The sequence below is a fragment of the Triturus cristatus genome, chromosome 6 (genome assembly GCF_964204655.1).
Source record: "Triturus cristatus chromosome 6, aTriCri1.1, whole genome shotgun sequence".
Lineage (NCBI taxonomy): Eukaryota > Metazoa > Chordata > Amphibia > Caudata > Salamandridae > Triturus > Triturus cristatus.
The window spans coordinates 808,956,327-808,974,374 of NC_140589.1; the positions used below are offsets into that span (position 1 = coordinate 808,956,327).

Genomic DNA, 18,048 nt, shown 5'->3' on the forward strand with positions numbered 1-18,048 from the left:
CAAAATTATTTTATTGAAATAAAACATAAATAAAGCATTGCAAGACTGTGCATCATAGGACTGCTCCACGTACTTGAAAGAAGCGCGGAATGTTGTGTATAGCAAAAGGTTAGAGTGCGTTCATCGACTGGTAACGGCAATCCATCACAAAGCCAATACCTGTATTGAGCAGGATTTCCTTCCTGCACTAGTTCTTTTACCAGGGATTCTCAAACGACACAAGACTTTGGAATCCTAAAAATAAGGCTTTATAATTTAAAAAAATAAATAAAAAATACTTTGTGTTGCCAACAGAATACCTGAGGTGTGAGGGCCAGTGTCTTAATCTTCAGCCTGGAGTGTAACAGCAATCAGTTAAATTTTCAGAGAATGGGAAACATGTGATCTCTTTCATAAAGCATTTTTATTGCTCGAGCTGTGAAAATCTGTTGAACCTGGAGCTTCTGAATGTTTCTTAATCCTTGCTTACAAGACATTACTACAAGAGTTTGTGTTTGAGTCTTCAATAGCTATAACAATTGCGTATCTGAGAGAAATGTTTAGACTCGGCCAGCCTGAATACATGAACACGCTCTGGGTGTAGTTGTGGAAAGTAGTTCTTAGATCCATGAGTAGTTTATGCAAATGGTTGGTTGTCTACACTAAACAGTAGGGGACACAGGGGATGAACTCTGGAGTGTTCCACAACTCACGGCTACTGGTAACTATGTACAATAGCCAAAGATGTATTATCACCACACTGTCTATTGCTTAACAATGAGGCAAACAATTTGAGAGCTAGCTTAGACACTTCAAACAATCCCCTAGAGCACACAAGCACTATGAGATATCCATCAACATTAGCCAAGTCGGCGTCCATTTATCCAACTGCAGATCTATTAATGCGGTTTCCTTTTTCCTATTTAGGCAGACACCAAGCAGCTAGTCACCTGTCAAAAAATTAAAGTGAAGAAAGGCTGACAAATGAATACTTTTCTTTATAAATTCCTAAAACGATATCTCTAAATGTTTTATTCAGTAATGTATTACCCAAGACTGTTCTAACATAGAGGAGTTATTACCGCTCTGCAATGTGGCATTTATGAAATAATAATAGCAATAGCTTCCCGTAAACAGATTTGTACAATATTAAATAATCAATGTTCTCTCACGTTTTTGTCTGCTTTTCATAGCCTTAAGGATGTATTGAAATTCATCAGCAAGTTTGTGAAATTCAAATATGGTTGCAGAGGTTTTAATTCTTTGCCCCACAGAGGATCACTTAAGTATATTGTTGTATGCAGTTCATTCATGGTTATACTAGAGACTATTTTGTGTTTATAAATAGTGGGGTAAAATTACCAGAGTGGGGAGGAGAGGATTTGGGTGACTACGCTTCTACAGTGGTCACAACATACACAGTTTTCTTTGAGGCCTGCATTCAAGCTTCAAACTGGAAACTTTACAGTTAGTCATAACAGGTGAACAAAAAACATACTAAGCACCATTGCTGGAGTGCAGTCACATCACATTGGCTCATACGGTAAAGAGCTATTACTATCTAGGATTGTGACTTGACTGACTTCAAGAGTACGTGGTGACAAATGGCTGTCGAAAAATAGTGGTATATGCTTGCATCTACACACAGCCTTCAGAATTTCAGGTAGAACATTTAGTAGCTTTTTAATTTGAGGCCTGGGGAAGGTCCACCAGGCTAAGTTTATGCAAGTTCTTGTTGATAGGACTGCTGTCTAGCTTCCATTACTGGCTCAGGAACTCAACAGGAAACAGTTGTTAGGCATTACGAATTATATTCCTACTGAGACAAGGAGATTAGTTTTTTAATTAAAATGAGCTTAGGCAGTCGCTTTGGCTGAATTTTCCTTGGGCAGGTTTAAGCTGGACATTAGACTTGGTCAGAAAAGATCAACGTTCATCTGATCTAATCTTCTGTGTTCCCAAGTAAAACAAACTGTTTGGGAACTGACAGATATTTGTTAATTCATATGCCTTTACCCAGGACACATCGGTTATGATCTGAGCGGGCGGTACTTGCCTAGAAGTTGTCACTTTTCACTTTTATGGGTAAAGGTAGGGAAATCAAGTGCTTTGAGGATCTTTTGCTGAAGGCCTTGAAGCCAGCTTATATGAGTTCTATATGGCGCCTGCTTTGCCCTGACGAAGTTGCATTGCTGCTGAACGTTATATAAGAATTCTAATATGCCGATCCCATTTGCTTTGGCAATGGAGCCCCTTGCTTGCCTTATTTGATTTGACCACTCTCTCACTGGATGGAGGTGGCCCAGTTTTGAAGAGGATAAGATCGCGCTCTATGCAGACGATGTGCTGCTGCTACTGACGGACCCGGCCCAATCGGGGCCCTGATGCATTTGGGCCCTAGACCTCTTTGAGCACACCTCCGGCCTCCGGTTAAAGCCGGCCAAGTCTGTTTTGGTTTATTTTCGCTTGTCACGTGAATGCTTTGACTGGCAGTTGACGATCCCCCTTCGGCGGCAGTCCTTCAAGTACTTGGGGATCTGGGTGACCCTTTCCCCAGACCTTCCTTGGTCACTTAACATCACCCCCCCTGGTTAAGCGGGTACGGGCTGACCTCCTTAAATGGTGTACGCGACCCTTAAATCCTCTAGGCAGGATAGCCCTTTTTTAATTTCAAAGAATTTTTTTATTGATTGTTTCCAAAATAAAAACCTTACGTACAATACAAGGGGGGCCTAACAAAATAGACAGACATACAGACGTAAACAATAGGAATAAAGCAATGATTACATGGCCAGTAGAAGTCACTAGTAGACAAAATGGTATGCCGGTACCTTGCAGAATAAACACATGTAGTATCACTGCAGTATCACTGTAGCGCTCCTTGTTCGGCTGTATCTGTCATCGCTCACATGAGCGGTATCTAGAGAAGATCAGGGAGAACTTAGGAGAAAGAACAGACCATAGGAATAACTCTTATCCAGTGACAGAAGATCACAGGCATAGTAACACTGGTATAAGATCTTGTAGAGGGATATTACTGTAAATGGTGAGATTCATAGCGGCTTGTGTGAGGTAAAGTAGAGGTCGAGGGTGTCCCACGGAGAGTTATATTGTCAGCCCCGCTTAGGTTAGTGACCCAGTTTAGCCAGCCCTTAAAGGAAGCTTTGCGTGTGTCTTTCCAGTTGCTGAGAATAATCTTGACTGCAGCAGTTAGTAGCAAGTCAAGAAGCGCCCGATCATTTTCATTGAGTGACCCCGCTTTGAGGAAACCAAATACTAGTGTTGGGAGATCTCTACTACGAGAATATGAGAAAAGTTTATGTATGAATTCGAAGATCTTGTCCCAGAAGGGTGACACACTTTCACATTGAATTAATAAGTGTTCTAGGTCCCCTGTTTTGTCTTTGCAATTCCAGCAGGTGGAGTCATCCCTGAGTTTGTGTAAGTAGAGTCTGGCTGGAGTCCAGAAGGCCCTATGTAGCAACCAGAACTTCGTCTGTGATAATACTGGGCTGATCTTATATCTCATGCTTGATTTCCAAGTTTCGGTCCATTCTAGTTTCAAGATCGTAAAAGAGGCATGTGATTCCCAGAAGGAAGTGAGTTTCTTATTGAGGGAAGAAAGTTGTGGGCGTATTAATTTATAGATCCAGGATACTTGGTGACCTAGCTTGTGTAATCTTGATAGGTAACTCAAGAGGGAAGGGGGTAATGCTGAAAGTTTTGTTTTGGTCACTGCTGAGTTTATTTTTAAGAAGTTCTAGAATTCTAGCAGATGTAGGTTGTATTTGGACTGTAATTCTTTAAAGGAGAGAGGGTAGGCCCCATTGGAGAGTTGATGAGAAGAATAGATCCCTTTATTGATACATGATTCGTTATATAAGGTTTTTCCCTTATAGAGTATTTTATGATTGTTCCAGAGAGATTCAAGGTTAGAATGCTTAAGGCTAATCTCTAAATGCTTGTCAATCTTTAGTAGGGCGAACTTTATGTTCTTGAAAATTGATTTTGAGCAGGTGATCGTAATTCAGATTTGTGGTCAGGAGGGCCGCTGGTGCAAGATTCATAAGAATTGATTTCTCAATGTCTAGCCAAACAGGGGTGTATTCGGCCGGTGGAATCAGCCAGTAAGAGCCTTGTTTTGCCAAAAATGCCATCTGATAGAGCTTAAAATCAGCTAAATTGACCGCTCCCAGTGTTTTGTCTAGTCTAAGTTTTTTTTCATACTAATTCTTGCTTTTTTCCCTTTCCATAAAAATTTCGAGAGTAAGATGTCAAGTTTATGGTGGAATTCCTCAGTTAGTATTAGGGGTAGCATAGTGATTAGGTAATTCACTAGTGGGGAGATCATCCTCTTGATGGCCTCGATCCTTCCCCACCATGTTATAAATCTAGGTGACCATGCATCTAGAAGAGTTTTAATTTTCTCTAGTGTGATGGCTTCATTACGCTGGAGCGTCTCTAGTATTGTGCTGCCGAATTCAATCCCCAAGTACTTAATGTATTATGACTGCCATGTGAGTCCAGAGTCACCGAGCATGTCCCGAGAGCTGAGAAAATTCAGCGGTTTGACTTCAGACTTATCCCGGTTTAACTTATAACCGGAGTGGATAGAGTATCTTTCTATGGTAGACATAAGTGCCTTGATGGATTCACCCTGATTTTCTGTAACCACGAGGATATCATCCGCGTATGCGGCTAGCTTCACACGAGTTTCTCCGGATTTTACCCCCTTAATTTCTTCGTTGCATTTGATACCTGCGATTAGGAGTTCTATGGCCAAGAGGAACAGTGCAGGAGAGAGGGGACAACCCTGTCTAGTGCCCTGTTCTAAGTGGAAGGAGTTCGACAGTATACCATTAATGGCAATTCGGGCGGTAGGGTTAGAGTAGAGTGCCATCACCATGTTGATGTATGATTCACCAAGATTAAAAGATACCATGCATTGCTTTAGGAATGGCCATGATACCCTGTCGAACGCTTTTTCTGCGTCCAGGGTAATGGCAATGGAGGGGATGGCCATTATCTTGGCTTTTTTTAGAACGTGACAGAGTAATCTAGTGTTGTGATTAGACATACGATATTTGAGGAACCCCACCTTTCAGTTACTGATCAATTTTGGAAGGATAGCGTTCAGTCTATTGGCTAGAATTTTTGCAAAGATCTTGCAGTCCAGGTTGATGAGTGAGATCGGTCTATAATTTTTTGTTAAGAGGGGGTCTTTACCTTCTTTCAGAATGACGATAATATTGGCTTCTCCCATTGATTTGGATACACAGCCCTCCTTGGCTATAGAGTTGAATAATTTTAGTAGAGTGGGTCTTAAGGATTCAACAAACTCCTTATAAAAGATAGCCGAGAAGCCGTCTGGGCCCGGGGCTTTATTGTTTTTGAGGGATTTGATAGCGATCTAGAGTTCTTTTTCAGTGATGGGAGTCTCTAGCGCATAGCTGTCTGATTCTGATAGTTTTGGTAGGTTCAATGACTGTAGGTATTTAGAGCACTCCTCAAGGTTCATTGTTTGTTTATTTTTATATAAATCTTCGTAAAAGGCATGGAATGTGCTTAGTATCTTATTTTGTTTGGTTTGGATATCATTCTTGGAGTCTTTAATCGAGGCAATAGTGAATTGTTTCTGTTTATGTTTGAGATATGACGCTAGTAGTTTCCCTGCCTTATTACCCTCACATAGTTTGAGTGCCTTAAATTAATTTATCCACACCCCAGCGCGTTTGCTCACTAGTTTTTTGTATTCATATTTCCTCTTAATTAGTTGGTCTAAGGTGGCTTTGTTGTTTATATTCGCCGAGTGTGAAATTTCAAGTGACTTGATTTCTTTTTCTAGTGATTCAAGTTCTAGATTTAGCTTTTTGTTGATCTGCTCTTTGATACTGATAGCGACACTTCTAATGGTCGCTTTAAGCGCATCCCATAGGGTTGGTGTGTTCATGTCGGGGAGGTCATTTAGTGTGAAGTATTCCTTAATTTTTAGCTTATTTGCTGGGTCGGAAAGTATGTCATCGTTAAAGCGCCATCTATTTGGGGGTAGAATGATGTGGGTACCAGCAAGCTTAGTGCTGATACAGGAGTGGTCGGAAACTAGTTTGGGGGCTATATCAGTTACATCTATGAGATGTGTGAACGGACTTGAGAGTAGAATATAGTCAATCCTGGAGTAGGAATTATGAGATGCCGAGTAAAATGTGTAGTCCCTCATGTCTGGGTGTTGGAGACGCCATGAGTCCTTTAGGTTAAACTTGGAGCATATTTTTTTTTTTAAGGACCTCATGTGAGCGGGAGGGATGGTATTTGCATTTAGATTGTCTGTCTATATGAAGGTCCATTGGTAGGTTAAAGTCACCACCCACTATAATAAGATCTTCCTGAGGGAGGCTCTCGAGAGTATTAGAGACCTTTTCCTAGAAATCTGGGTCATCGGTGTTAGGCCCATAGATGTTGACTACATGGATAGGGTCGTCATCTCTCTGTAGATGCGTGACTGAGAGCCTACCATCGTCATCATGGGTGTGTGAGGTAATAGTGATGTTGGAATTTTTAGAGATAAGGGTGATCACTCCTGTTTTCTTATGGACTGCCGGGGAGCATAAAATATGAGAGATCCAGTTGTGTTTTATGAATCTTACATCTTCTTCTGAGAGTTTCATTTCCTGGAGTAGAATTATATCTCCTTTAGTTTTTGCTAAGTACTCAAAGGTTTTCCTTCGTTTCACAGGGTGATTGAGGCCTTTGACATTCAGAGATACAATATTGAGGTTATCCTTTAAAGTTTTATGTTGTGTCATCTATGGGTCTGATGTCGCTTGTAGGTGTGGTAAGTCCTACGGTCGGTGTACCTGTGTAAGTGTCATCCCTGAGTAGTTTGTCGTGGGTGAAACATGTGTAGCGGGTTATGGAGCGAGGCATTAGTGGGTTGTTTCTCGCAATGGAGCATGAATGGTAATTGTTCTTGAACAAACGTACAGGATAGACCACATCTGATACTACAGCAAGGTTTGAATTAACAAGCAGACATAAATGGGATAAAAACACAGTGGAAACAATCAAGATTACATATACCCCCCTTCCCCTAGCCCTACCTCCCCTCCCACCCCTCCCTCCCTTAACTGAAATACTCGAACTCAGGAGCTGCGACAGTTAGGTCCGTCTAAGGCAACACGGAGTGATTTGAATAATTATTGTCTCATCAGGAGAAACATTTGTGAGTGAACTATGAACGTGTATGAAGGTATATAAGGGGTATAACAGGTAAACTCGCAGAGACACGAGTGAGAATTAAGGTGAATTGAGTTGGGTGAACAACAGGAACTTAGGGGTAGCCGGCATAATCTTTGTGTGTGTCAAGCCCCAAACGATAAGAACAAAACAATGTGTCCTATGTGTGTTATTGTAGAACGTACATGAGCGTGCATGAGCTGAATAACAGATGATTGGCAAAGTCACTAATGAGCATTAAGGTGATTTGAATGGATCGGACAGCATTCAATTTGTATGCATTGAGGGCAATCAGGTATTGCATGACCATTACATAAACATTGCATTGCATAAACATTGCATAAACATTGCATAAACATGTGACTGTGCTTGGCTATACAAAGAGAGGATGTCAGGTTAGAGGATAACAAGATTTCCAATGGTACAACAGATCTTCGGAGAGCAGTTCAAAGGATATCAGGTTTTCCGCTTATTGGAGGAACCTCCAGATAGGTCCATCTCCTGGGAGGGAGACTCCTCCAGGTGTCGTGCGAGGTCCTGAGGATTTGTAAAAACGTGTGAACTGCCATTCTCCATAATCTTAAACTTAGATGGACCTGCAAATGAGAATTGAATGTTTTTCACCCTCAATCTGTCTCTCAGTTGTAGGAAGCCTTTCCGCTTGTCAACTGCCCTTTTTAAAATGATGATTTTACCTCGCTTTCTCTACATGCTTCAAAATACACATCTTTCTTTCCCTAGGTCCTGGTTCCGTGAGATGGACAGCTTGGCCACTAAGTTTCTATGGGGGGGAATGGAGGCCCAGGCTGGCCCTGGCCCAGTGCCGAATCCCGCCCTTTGATGGAGGTCGTGGGATGACGAGCCAATATCTTTATTACTTAGCGACCCGGCTCCTTACAGTGCACGATTGGTTTAATGGTGGCTGGTACGACCCGGTGTACCGCCTGGAACTGCACAACCTAGGCTTTTTTACTATCCAAGGGATGGTGTATGGGGACGCTGTTCCCCAAGCTCTCCCTGAGGTCACACGCGGAGTGCTCCTGGCGTAGCGGGCCTTCCGCCGTCATACCCGCTGGTCGGGTAAGCTGACCCAGTATACCCAGTTGTGGTGCGGCACCAGGCTCCGGGAGGTTGCTTCTCTTTCGAGATTCCGGCCCTGGGACCTCATCGGGATTTCCCTGTTGGGCGATGTCTGGAGCGGTACTCATCTACGCTCCTTTCAGGATTTGCAGGCCCGACACTCGCTCCACTCCTCCCAGTTTTTCCGATATTTGCAGCTAAGCCATGCCCTCCGCTCCTATATATCGGAAGGCACTTCTTTGCCCGAGTATAGTCCACCGAAGCTCAGGGCATGACCGGCGATCTGGGAAGGGGAGGCATCTCCGGTATTTACCATTTCCTCACAAACAACACCCCCAACTCCCTCTCTCAACTCCGGGACAAGTTAGAGGGTTGACTCGGGACCCTGGAAGACGCCGACTGGAGAGACACCCTGATGGCTCCTAAAATAACTGCGGTCTCAGCAAGGCTTTGGCTAGTCCAAATATACTTCCTCCATGCTGCCTATGTTACACTGCTGTGTCTTCACTGCCCGGGACTTCGACCTGATGCCCTCTGCCCCCGCTGTCTTCACTACCAGGCAGACTTCTATCATATAGTATGGCTTTGCCCTGCGATACAGGGTTATTGGGAATCTGTAACGGGGGAGCTCACGGAGGTCTTGGGCTGGGAGGTTCCTCTTGACCCTACACACGTTCTCCTGGGCATCACCGAGGGGCTGGATGGCAACAGGGCTGAGAAGCTTTTCCTTAATACAGCACTAGCAGTAGCCAAGAGGGACATTGCAGCTCACTGGCTGAACACTACCGCGCCTACTTTGGCGCGCTGGCGCAGAGGGGTGGACTGGTGAGCCGCGTGGAAAGGCATCTTTATGTGACCAGGGGTTGTCCTAAAACATTTAGTCGAATGTGGTGCAAGTGGGTTGGGGTGATAGAAGACTAATTTGGACTGATACGCTATCTAGATTGGGAGTGGGCATGCCGATATCTGCCCTATGTACGTCTACCCTTTTATGCCAATGTGATATGTTTGTGCCTTGGTCGTGTCTTTTACGATGTATTTTTGAACGGTGCTGCTTTCTTTGTTGCAACCAAAATCAATAAAAATTGGTTAAAAAAAAAAAGAATTCTTATATGTACAGAATTATGTCTTAACTCTTTCTATTCATATATCTAACTACCACATTGGCAAAAGGGATGGGAGGAAATTTGCTCAATAAATTGAGCAACCATCAAAGCTTCATCTTTTAAGTCTTTGACAGCTGGCTTCTATAAATTGTTTGCACATTTCATATCAGACTGAATTTTATATTTGTGTGAGGAAAATTTGTAACCTCTTTTAATGTCCGTGTCTATTTTATGTTGATTTCCTAATTTATTTAGTATCAATTGGCCAGTGTTAATGGCAAAGTGACATAACCTTTGAATCGCTATCCAACCCGCCAGCGCAGGTGGAAATTAACTAATGAAAACTGCAGAATGTCGACTCAGGCACCAAGTGTCGGACTGAATAATAAACAAACCAGAGTGTGATTTTTAATGAAAATGTTTCATATCAAGTTATGTTTTTATTGTACGGCTTACACTTGTAAAGCTGAAACAATAAATGCACTGACTGATTAGTATGATTGCCTTTTTGGTTTTATCCTTTCTATGTAATACTTAAGAACTTGCCTGACACCTAAAAAATGCAGTGTTATTTTTGCTGCAGATTATGGATTTGGAAAGAAGGACGAGGAGTGAATAGTTTGATTAATGTGAAAAATAGGGATCACCTTTGGAATAAATGTTGGATAGAGTAGACTCCTCCTGTGGCTATGGATGGCATAAAGCAAGCACCTGAATTTCACTTGCAATCCTTAGAGACCTAATGGCTACTAAGAAAGCTATCCTAAATGTCAGATTTTACTGGATGAGGTGACTATAGTCTCAAAAGGCAGTGTGCCACCGTTTTAACACCCCACTTTGGTTCCATAGGGGTGGAGATTCTGGAGCGGTGGGTAGACCTATTGTATCCCTTCTTTTAAAAAAAAGTGTGTGACACGTATATAGAATAAGAATGGGGTATGCAGAAGCCTTCAGACATGCTGAAAGTGCTCAAATGATGTGTAACCCCAATGACTACCAAAGAAATGAAGCAAGCATTGCACTAAATTTGGTATCAATAGTGGAAAGACTGTAAGATGTTTGACTTGACACTAGGAGAGAAAATGCCTCAATTTTGCAGCTTTACACATAGGTCATGTTGGTGTGGGTAGCTCCCTTATGATTGCCACACATTTTTGTGAAGGATTCATGCTTTTGTTCGCTAGGAATTAAGCAGCTAGGCGCAAAAGTGTGTGATTTAGAGTCTGGGTGGCTAACTTCTCCATGGTGCATTGTGACAAACTGGTGGCTTCCTGTACAGTGCTGCCAACATGTGAATGAGGTGCGCACACCATTGGCAGCTCTGGAGTTGTGAGATCAATGTCATGTTTTAGAGTTCAGGTAAGGGTCGAATAAAAAGGAAGTAAGGATTTTTTTTTAGTTCTGGGAAGGGTAGCAGTCAGTGGTAGGGTTTAGGGATTGGTGGAGTTAAGGGGTAATTAGGGAATTTTAGGTTTCATGGAGGGTAGTGGAAGGGGAGTAACTTTTCTTAGAATTCAGAGGAGAGGTAGCAATAAGTGGAAGTAAAATGTGTTTAGGGTTAAGGAAAGGCTAATGTCAAAGGATAGTAAGGGATTTTATAGGGTTCATGAAAGGGGGAGTAAAGCAGCAGTAAGGGTTTTTAGAGTTCAGTGAAATGTAGGGTTATGGGGTAGTAAAGGTTAGTTCATGGAAGTGTAGCTTTAAGAGTAACTTTTTTCAGGGTTCAGTGAAGGGTGGCATCAAGGGGAAGTTCAGGGTTTAAAGGGTTCAGGGATGAGAAGCGTTAAGGGGTGCTAAAAGGTTTTTATAGTACCGTTAGGTAAATTAGGTACATTTGAGAATGCATGTAATAAAAACAACTTCTAAAGTTCAACATTTTTAGAAAAGTCATAGGTAATAATGAAGGACAAGACATTACCTCGACAGTTTCAACTCCATTTTAATGAAGTCGACATTTTAAAAGTCACCTTTCTTACGTAAAACTGGGATTTTTTAGTTTATCTTCTGTTATGAACTGTACTTTTTCAGCTGCAAAACAATATGTACGTCCATATCAGCAAGAGGACGATGTGCACTGATCAAACTTTTGTTCACCGTATACTGCAAGCATAGGTCTTTTGTTGAAAGTAACTAACAACAAGGACCGTCAAGAGATCAAGCAGAGTTACACAGACACTAAGTAGAACTAGAATCACAAACTACGTAAAACTAAGGAGCGCAAATCCACACACAAATTATTTACATCTGCTGTAATCAATTGTAGTTCAAATTGTGTATAATGCAGGAACTACTGAGACATCATCATTCTGCCATTACCCAATATTTGTTTGCTAAATTTAAAACCATAGCTTCAGTATAGGAAGACACATTATTTTACCCCACATCTACACACCATCAATTGTATTTTCCTACATTAACTTAAGACAGCTGATAACATACTTTTTCCCTTCTTGTTGTTGCCTCTGTTGTTCTTGGATCCCGTCAGCGGCTTGATGGAAGTCGAACACTAGGTGAAAGCAAAAAAAAAAAGCGAAAACTGTATTTTATGGTGTACATAAACCTACATCATATATTCATATACAATGATGTTTGAGAAGGGGTGATCGTGAAGAAATGTTTAATAAATGTAGGGCAAGGTTGTTGTATAGTCTTTATTTCGATCTCACAGATCATAAAAGAAAATTGCAAAATTATTTAAAAAAAGAAACAGTACTACATATTAACAGATATAGATAAAAACATACAATTTTTAACTCAACGCTTAAAAATATACCCTTAACATAAGGCGGAGTTGATATTAAGGCATAATTTATTTTTATTTTTTAGAAGGGTTGTTTATAATATTACCCCCATAAAACGGATATAAAAGTACAAAATATAAAAACTGGTGCCCAGCCATTAAGGCTAGAACAAGTACAGATGCAATTCTATCAGGCTACAATTCTGTATATATACGTAGGCAATAGGTTGAACATTATTTGCAGAGCAGTACCGCAGTTAGCCAGTTTGTTTTGTTGTTCCATCTTGACCAGGTTGTTATTATGCCTAGCATGTCCATTCCATATTCATTTTGCTGCAAGCTACTACTATGGCTTGCCTCTAGCATCTTAAGAGATTTGGCGCGTATTCTCCATGGCCAACCTAAGAATTTGACAATGGAGATCACACAGAGCTCGTTAGTATTTGTCCTCATAATTCTTAGCACTGTGGAGCTAGACCTAGTGCCCAAGATAATGCATAGGGGTTTTAGCCATTTGTTCCAGTGGGCCTTGTAGGCGGGACAGACAAAAAGGATATGAGGGATTGACTCTTCCTGCTCTATACATAAATAGCATTTATTATTGTTTGTATTGTGCCATTTATGGGTATAGGATTTTAATGTTAACGAGCCAACCCAGAATTGAAATAATAGTCTCCTGTCAATAGGCTTGGTAATCACATCCCAGTAGGGTTCGTACCTTGGACAAGGCTTATGCTCTATGAAGGCGCCAGTCAAGGAGGTATACTCTATGGTACGTGAGCTGCTTGTGGTAACCATGGACCAGTAAAGCTCCTTAAGTTGCCGTTTAGATGGGAACTGGTGACCTTCAGGGTCCTCCCACAAGTGGCTCAAGCCCATCTTAACTAAGGTGCACTTCACCCTTTGTAGCCAGCTTATCTTACTAGAGGTATCAGCTTGTCTGACGTCCTTTAATGCTTTAGCATAGTGTGATAATTCAGGAGTGGACCAAAGTCTGCGCCAGTAGGCTATCGGTCTGAACCTTGCTGTCTCCTCCAGACGATTACATCCAAGGTCTTAGAACAGGGGCTTTAATGGGTACTTTGCGGAAGGCCTAGAAGGCCTCTCACAAATGTATTCTGGGCTAAGACTAGAAGTGTTAGTTTGTCGAAGACCCAGAGTTCTGCCCCATATAAAGTCGCTGCCACGACTTTAGTGTTGTAAATCTGCATCACAGGACCAATGGGTTTGGTTTGCGAGGTCTTGTGTTCTGTCAATAGTGCACCAGCTATTTGGCTGTGTTTAAGGGCCATGGTCTCGATCTGAGGCTTTCAATTTAGTTTTCTCCCATGGGTATCCCTAGATAACTGAAAACATCAGTCTGTTCAAGGTTTTCTTTGTTTAGGTTAACTCTGCCCTTTATTGCTCTATGTTTATGAAGGACGATGAATTTAGTTTTACTAGTGTTTATTATAAGACCACGATCCTTACAGAAAGCCTCAAAACGCATCAGCGCCCTCTGCAGTCTGCTTTGTGTTTTTGAGATAACCAACGTATCGTCCGCGAATTTAAGTATCGGGACTTTGGTACCTGCGAGTGAAGGAGCGTCTGTCTGGGACGAGGAGAAGTAGTCGATGACCCGATTTAAAAATAAAGAATATAATGTTGGGGCCCTTACACATCCTTGATGGACCCCTTTAGATAAGGGGAACCGATCTGTGATGTTGCCCTGTGAGCCCCAGCGCACTTGAGCGTAATTGGCCTTGTGTAGTCTGATAATAATGGATGGTAATTCGGGTGACATCCCCCGATCGTATAGGACCTCCCACAGCTTTTTTTGGGGTACCATGTCAAAGGCGGACTTAAGGTCCACGAAGGCGGCATAAATTGGGGCAAGGTAGTTTTGATTGCCAACACATGCAGAACACTAAACCTTTAAGCAGTATCAGACCAAAACCCACCTACGACAGGTATTGACAAATACAACAGGTTTGGCCTTTTTTAATGTTGTGTTTTAGTGAGTGTGTATGTGCCAGGCCTGAAGAAGGACTTGGTGACCAGGAATGCACATGATGTGGGAATCAGGATGCATATGTTGTTGCAGTGTTGATACACTGGTGGTGCAGCTACTGCAAATGTAGTGTTGAGTTCTTGCTTTGGTAGCCTTGTTATGGTAATGCTGCCGTAGTGGTGGTTGTTACTGTGGCGGTGCTACAGAAATCATGGTTGTTATGGTGCCGTATTGTTTCTGTTGTAGTGTGGTAGATGTACTGCAGTAGTGTGGATGTTACAAAAATGTCACTCTAGTGTTGTCACAGTAGCCTTGTAGTTGTGTTGTCATGTTGTCACTGTCGTGCCACAGTAGTGTAGTGTTACAGTCGTGAAATTCTAGACAAGCAATTATACAGTCGCAATGTTGTAGTTGAAGATGTTTGGATGGTGGTTCTGGCAGCAGACAAAGAAAGTAGGTACCGCAGTAGGTTTGGAAGGCAGGAGTCCTTAAGGCACCAGCACCTGTTGCAACCTATCCTTCTCACTCCTCTCTACCTTCATGATTCCCATCCGATAAGAGGAACCCCCCAGGCCTACTTCCGGCACTGCCCTGTACTGCCCTAAATGCTCCTATGAACTAAGGGATTTTGGCAAATGGTCTGCAGTTTATTTGCCTGTAGTGATGCTCCATGTGGATGTTTTGCTGGTGCAAGAAGGTGGTTATGAGCTACAAGGGGTGGTGTGTCCTAGCTTGATTGACGACTTAAGATACGAAGCCTGGTAGCTGTGCTAAAACGATATTTAATTATGAATGCCCTCTATATTACATTGGTTCGTTCATGTATGATGGAGCTTATCTTCTCCCATGCCATCCCTGTGCTTTGCTTATCTGGAATGAACTGCTTCTCCCCGCACTTCCTGTTTTGCCCCGAGGCAGGAAGTGGTGCCCAGTATATCTGCTGTAGACCTGGGAGGACTTCATACTGCTGGGTCCTAGTGTCCTCAATACATGTCAGAAGGCAGGTGCATTGTCGTAAGCAATGACTATAAGTACAAAGTGCGTGTTTATGCATCGCTTGCAGTTTTCAAAACACATAAATAAAAGGTACTGTCATTAACAGTGCCAATAGCTAGAATTCTCGCAAATGCGAGACCTATTGCATTGCAAATGCTTGTTTATTATTTCTGTCTATTTCACAGGAGTTTTATAGATGTTTTCAATGGTCTATGGGCCAGTGTCACATGCTTCTTGGTGATGGTTTTCCTTATTACTAAATTAACCTTTATTGTTTGCATTTTTGTGTTGTAATACAGTTTTGTCTAAAAAGTATGTAATTTTTTTTTAGACCCAGTATACATTTTTTACTTTCAGTTTTATGATCAAATATGGCTTTCCTGATGAAGGCGCTTAGCTCACCGAAACACGTGTAGATTGTATGAAGATCCATCATTTTATTAAAGCCACCATATTGTATCCTCTTATTTCTATGTTTTTTCCATTTGCATTTTTTAACTGAGAATTGTTTTTACATAATCGTTTTCATCTAACCCATTGATAATTCTGAACAGGATTAGATTTATGGACCATATCTATAAGGTAGATAGTGTTGCCTGTTGTTCGATGCATTGTATAACTAATCAACATTTTAAATTTGTGGTTTTTAACGTGATGTGTTATTATTGAATGTTTAGCCAAAAAAGAAAAACAGAACACATTTTGGTTTTATAGTCAGTTTGCAGGAATAAAAGGATTTTTTTTAATGATATTTGTTGGACACGGAGTTCTCTCTTAGTATGTGATAATAACGTTTTCACACATTAGATAGATCATTGATTGCCTTAGGATTGTTCTTGAACAATTAGAGAAGCAAAGATCTGCAGCATGTGCCCTGGTATGTTATTGGCATGATTGGTGTTTGGATATATTGATATTTTGTCAGCTAGGGTAGCATCAGAATGTAGTGTCAAAATGTATCAAAGCACTACTTTAGTGATATAGCCTCGCGTTTATTTCTGATGTGCAACCATTGTTTGATTGGGTGCTCTTTTGGGAATCAGTAGAGACTGAAATATTGGAATATTTCATAAGTGGTATTACAGAATTATGCGAAATCTATGACATTTTAGTCAATTTATCTGGGACTTTATGTTTCGCCTATTTTATTAAAAATGCATTTGGGGGAATAAGGTCATAAATTTGGCTAGGCTTGCCTAGAGTCATTCAGGGCTCAATATTTAAGCCCCAACTTTTTTAAAGGGGCTAGCCACCACTGGCTTCATCATATGCGCTGAATGCACAATATTCAAATCATTGGTAATGTTTCCAGACGTCAAGTGATTGGGCGCTCACAGCTAACATCTGCAGTTGTTTGTAGGTCATGTATTTGGGGGTCTGTCGGGAAGAACTTAGTTTTCCTTCCCTCCTTCTATCCTTGTGAGGCACGTAGGTTGAGCGCCCCTGTATTGGGTAATGACGACATCTGTTGTGGGCGTGCTTAGAGACATTGGAGTTGCCAGTGGCGTAGCTTGGGTACCGTGGCTCCAATGCAGGCAGGGAGGGGGACCCCGGGTCACCTGGACAATGTTACATGATATGTGCTGGTGCTTTTTCCGTGGAGTCCTTCCCGCATGGCACTCAGCCCAAATTTTTGCACCCCACCACTTTAAAATGTCACCAGCCACCACTGTGCCATATAGGCTTTTTGACCACACCCAGGCACACACATATGCCTCCCAACTGATTACGTAACTTTGCAAGGAGTCGTTGAGGACCATAAGGGCCTGCTGCACACGATCACACAACACTACGGAGTTTACTCTGAGGTCGGCCACTGTTGTGCAATGCACAGAAGCACCCGATGGACGTCAAACCACAGAGATTCTTGTGCAATCTGTGCATGCAGCAGGGGGTTGTCTAAGACTGATCCGGCTGCAGTACCACCCGAGGCCAGTGTGAGATGCTGCCTGTTTGAGTCTCCCGGCTGCACAACTTGTAAACCACCTCAGGGAGGTCGGGCTTCGTGGTCCAACATTTCAGCACTCTGGGGATGGCTCGGATAAAATCGTAAACATGCTGGGAGGCACATGTTCGTGGTGTTTTTTTATTTGGATTTAACTAACCTTGTGATTGTTTGACGGGGAGCTCCATTAGACGGGGAATAACGGACCGTCTCATAGCACGTGATCTGTGGAAATAAATGGCTTGTATTTATAAGTACTTTCTCCAGACTGAGTGCTCCTGAAATATTTGCGCACGCTGCATGTGGAGCTCTGAACTGGGAACCAGAAGAAGGCAAACGCGCCCTTCAATGAGGGACCTGAAGTCACTCGAGCTTCGAAACTGGCTCCTTTCTTAGTTATTTATTTACTTATTTTTATGCTTATTTATTTATTGCTTTATTTGTGCACCCCTGCTACTGACTTGCTGCATGCGTTGTTATTTCTTAAAATCAGTTTCCAGAGGACACTTACAGAGCCAGCGCTCAGTCACCCTCATTGTGTGCACTCTCAGTGGCGAGACATTCACATTGCACACTTCCACACTTCCATTGTGTGCACTCTCAGAGGCGAGACATTCACATTGCATGCATTCCCAGAGGCGAGACATTCACACTGTGTGCACTCTGAGGGGCGACACATTCACATAGCGTACACTCCCAGAGGCGAAACATTCACATTGTGTGCACTCGCAGAGGAGAGACATTCACACTGCGTGCACTCCAAGAGGGGTGACATTCACATTTTGTGCACTCCCAGAGGTGAGCCTGTCACATCGCGTGCACTCTCAGAGGCCAGACATTCACATTGCATGCACTCCCAGAGGCGAGACATTCAAAAAGTCTGTACTCTCAGAGGCGAGGCATTCACACTGCGAGCACTCAAAGATGTGAGATATTCACATTGCGTGCAGTTCTATGTTCTCACGGAACTGAGGCATTC

General features: G+C 42.3%; 1 protein-coding gene across 1 annotated transcript in view; it reads right to left on the reverse strand.

Annotated features, from left to right (window-relative positions):
* Positions 1-18,048, reverse strand: part of ADSS2 (adenylosuccinate synthase 2) — a 338,000-nt gene that overhangs the window by 58,965 nt on the left and 260,987 nt on the right. Inside the window, exon 5 of the mRNA XM_085611393.1 lies at positions 11,838-11,904. Coding sequence (XP_085467519.1) covers positions 11,838-11,904 — 67 coding nt within the window. The remainder of the gene's footprint in view (positions 1-11,837; positions 11,905-18,048) is intronic.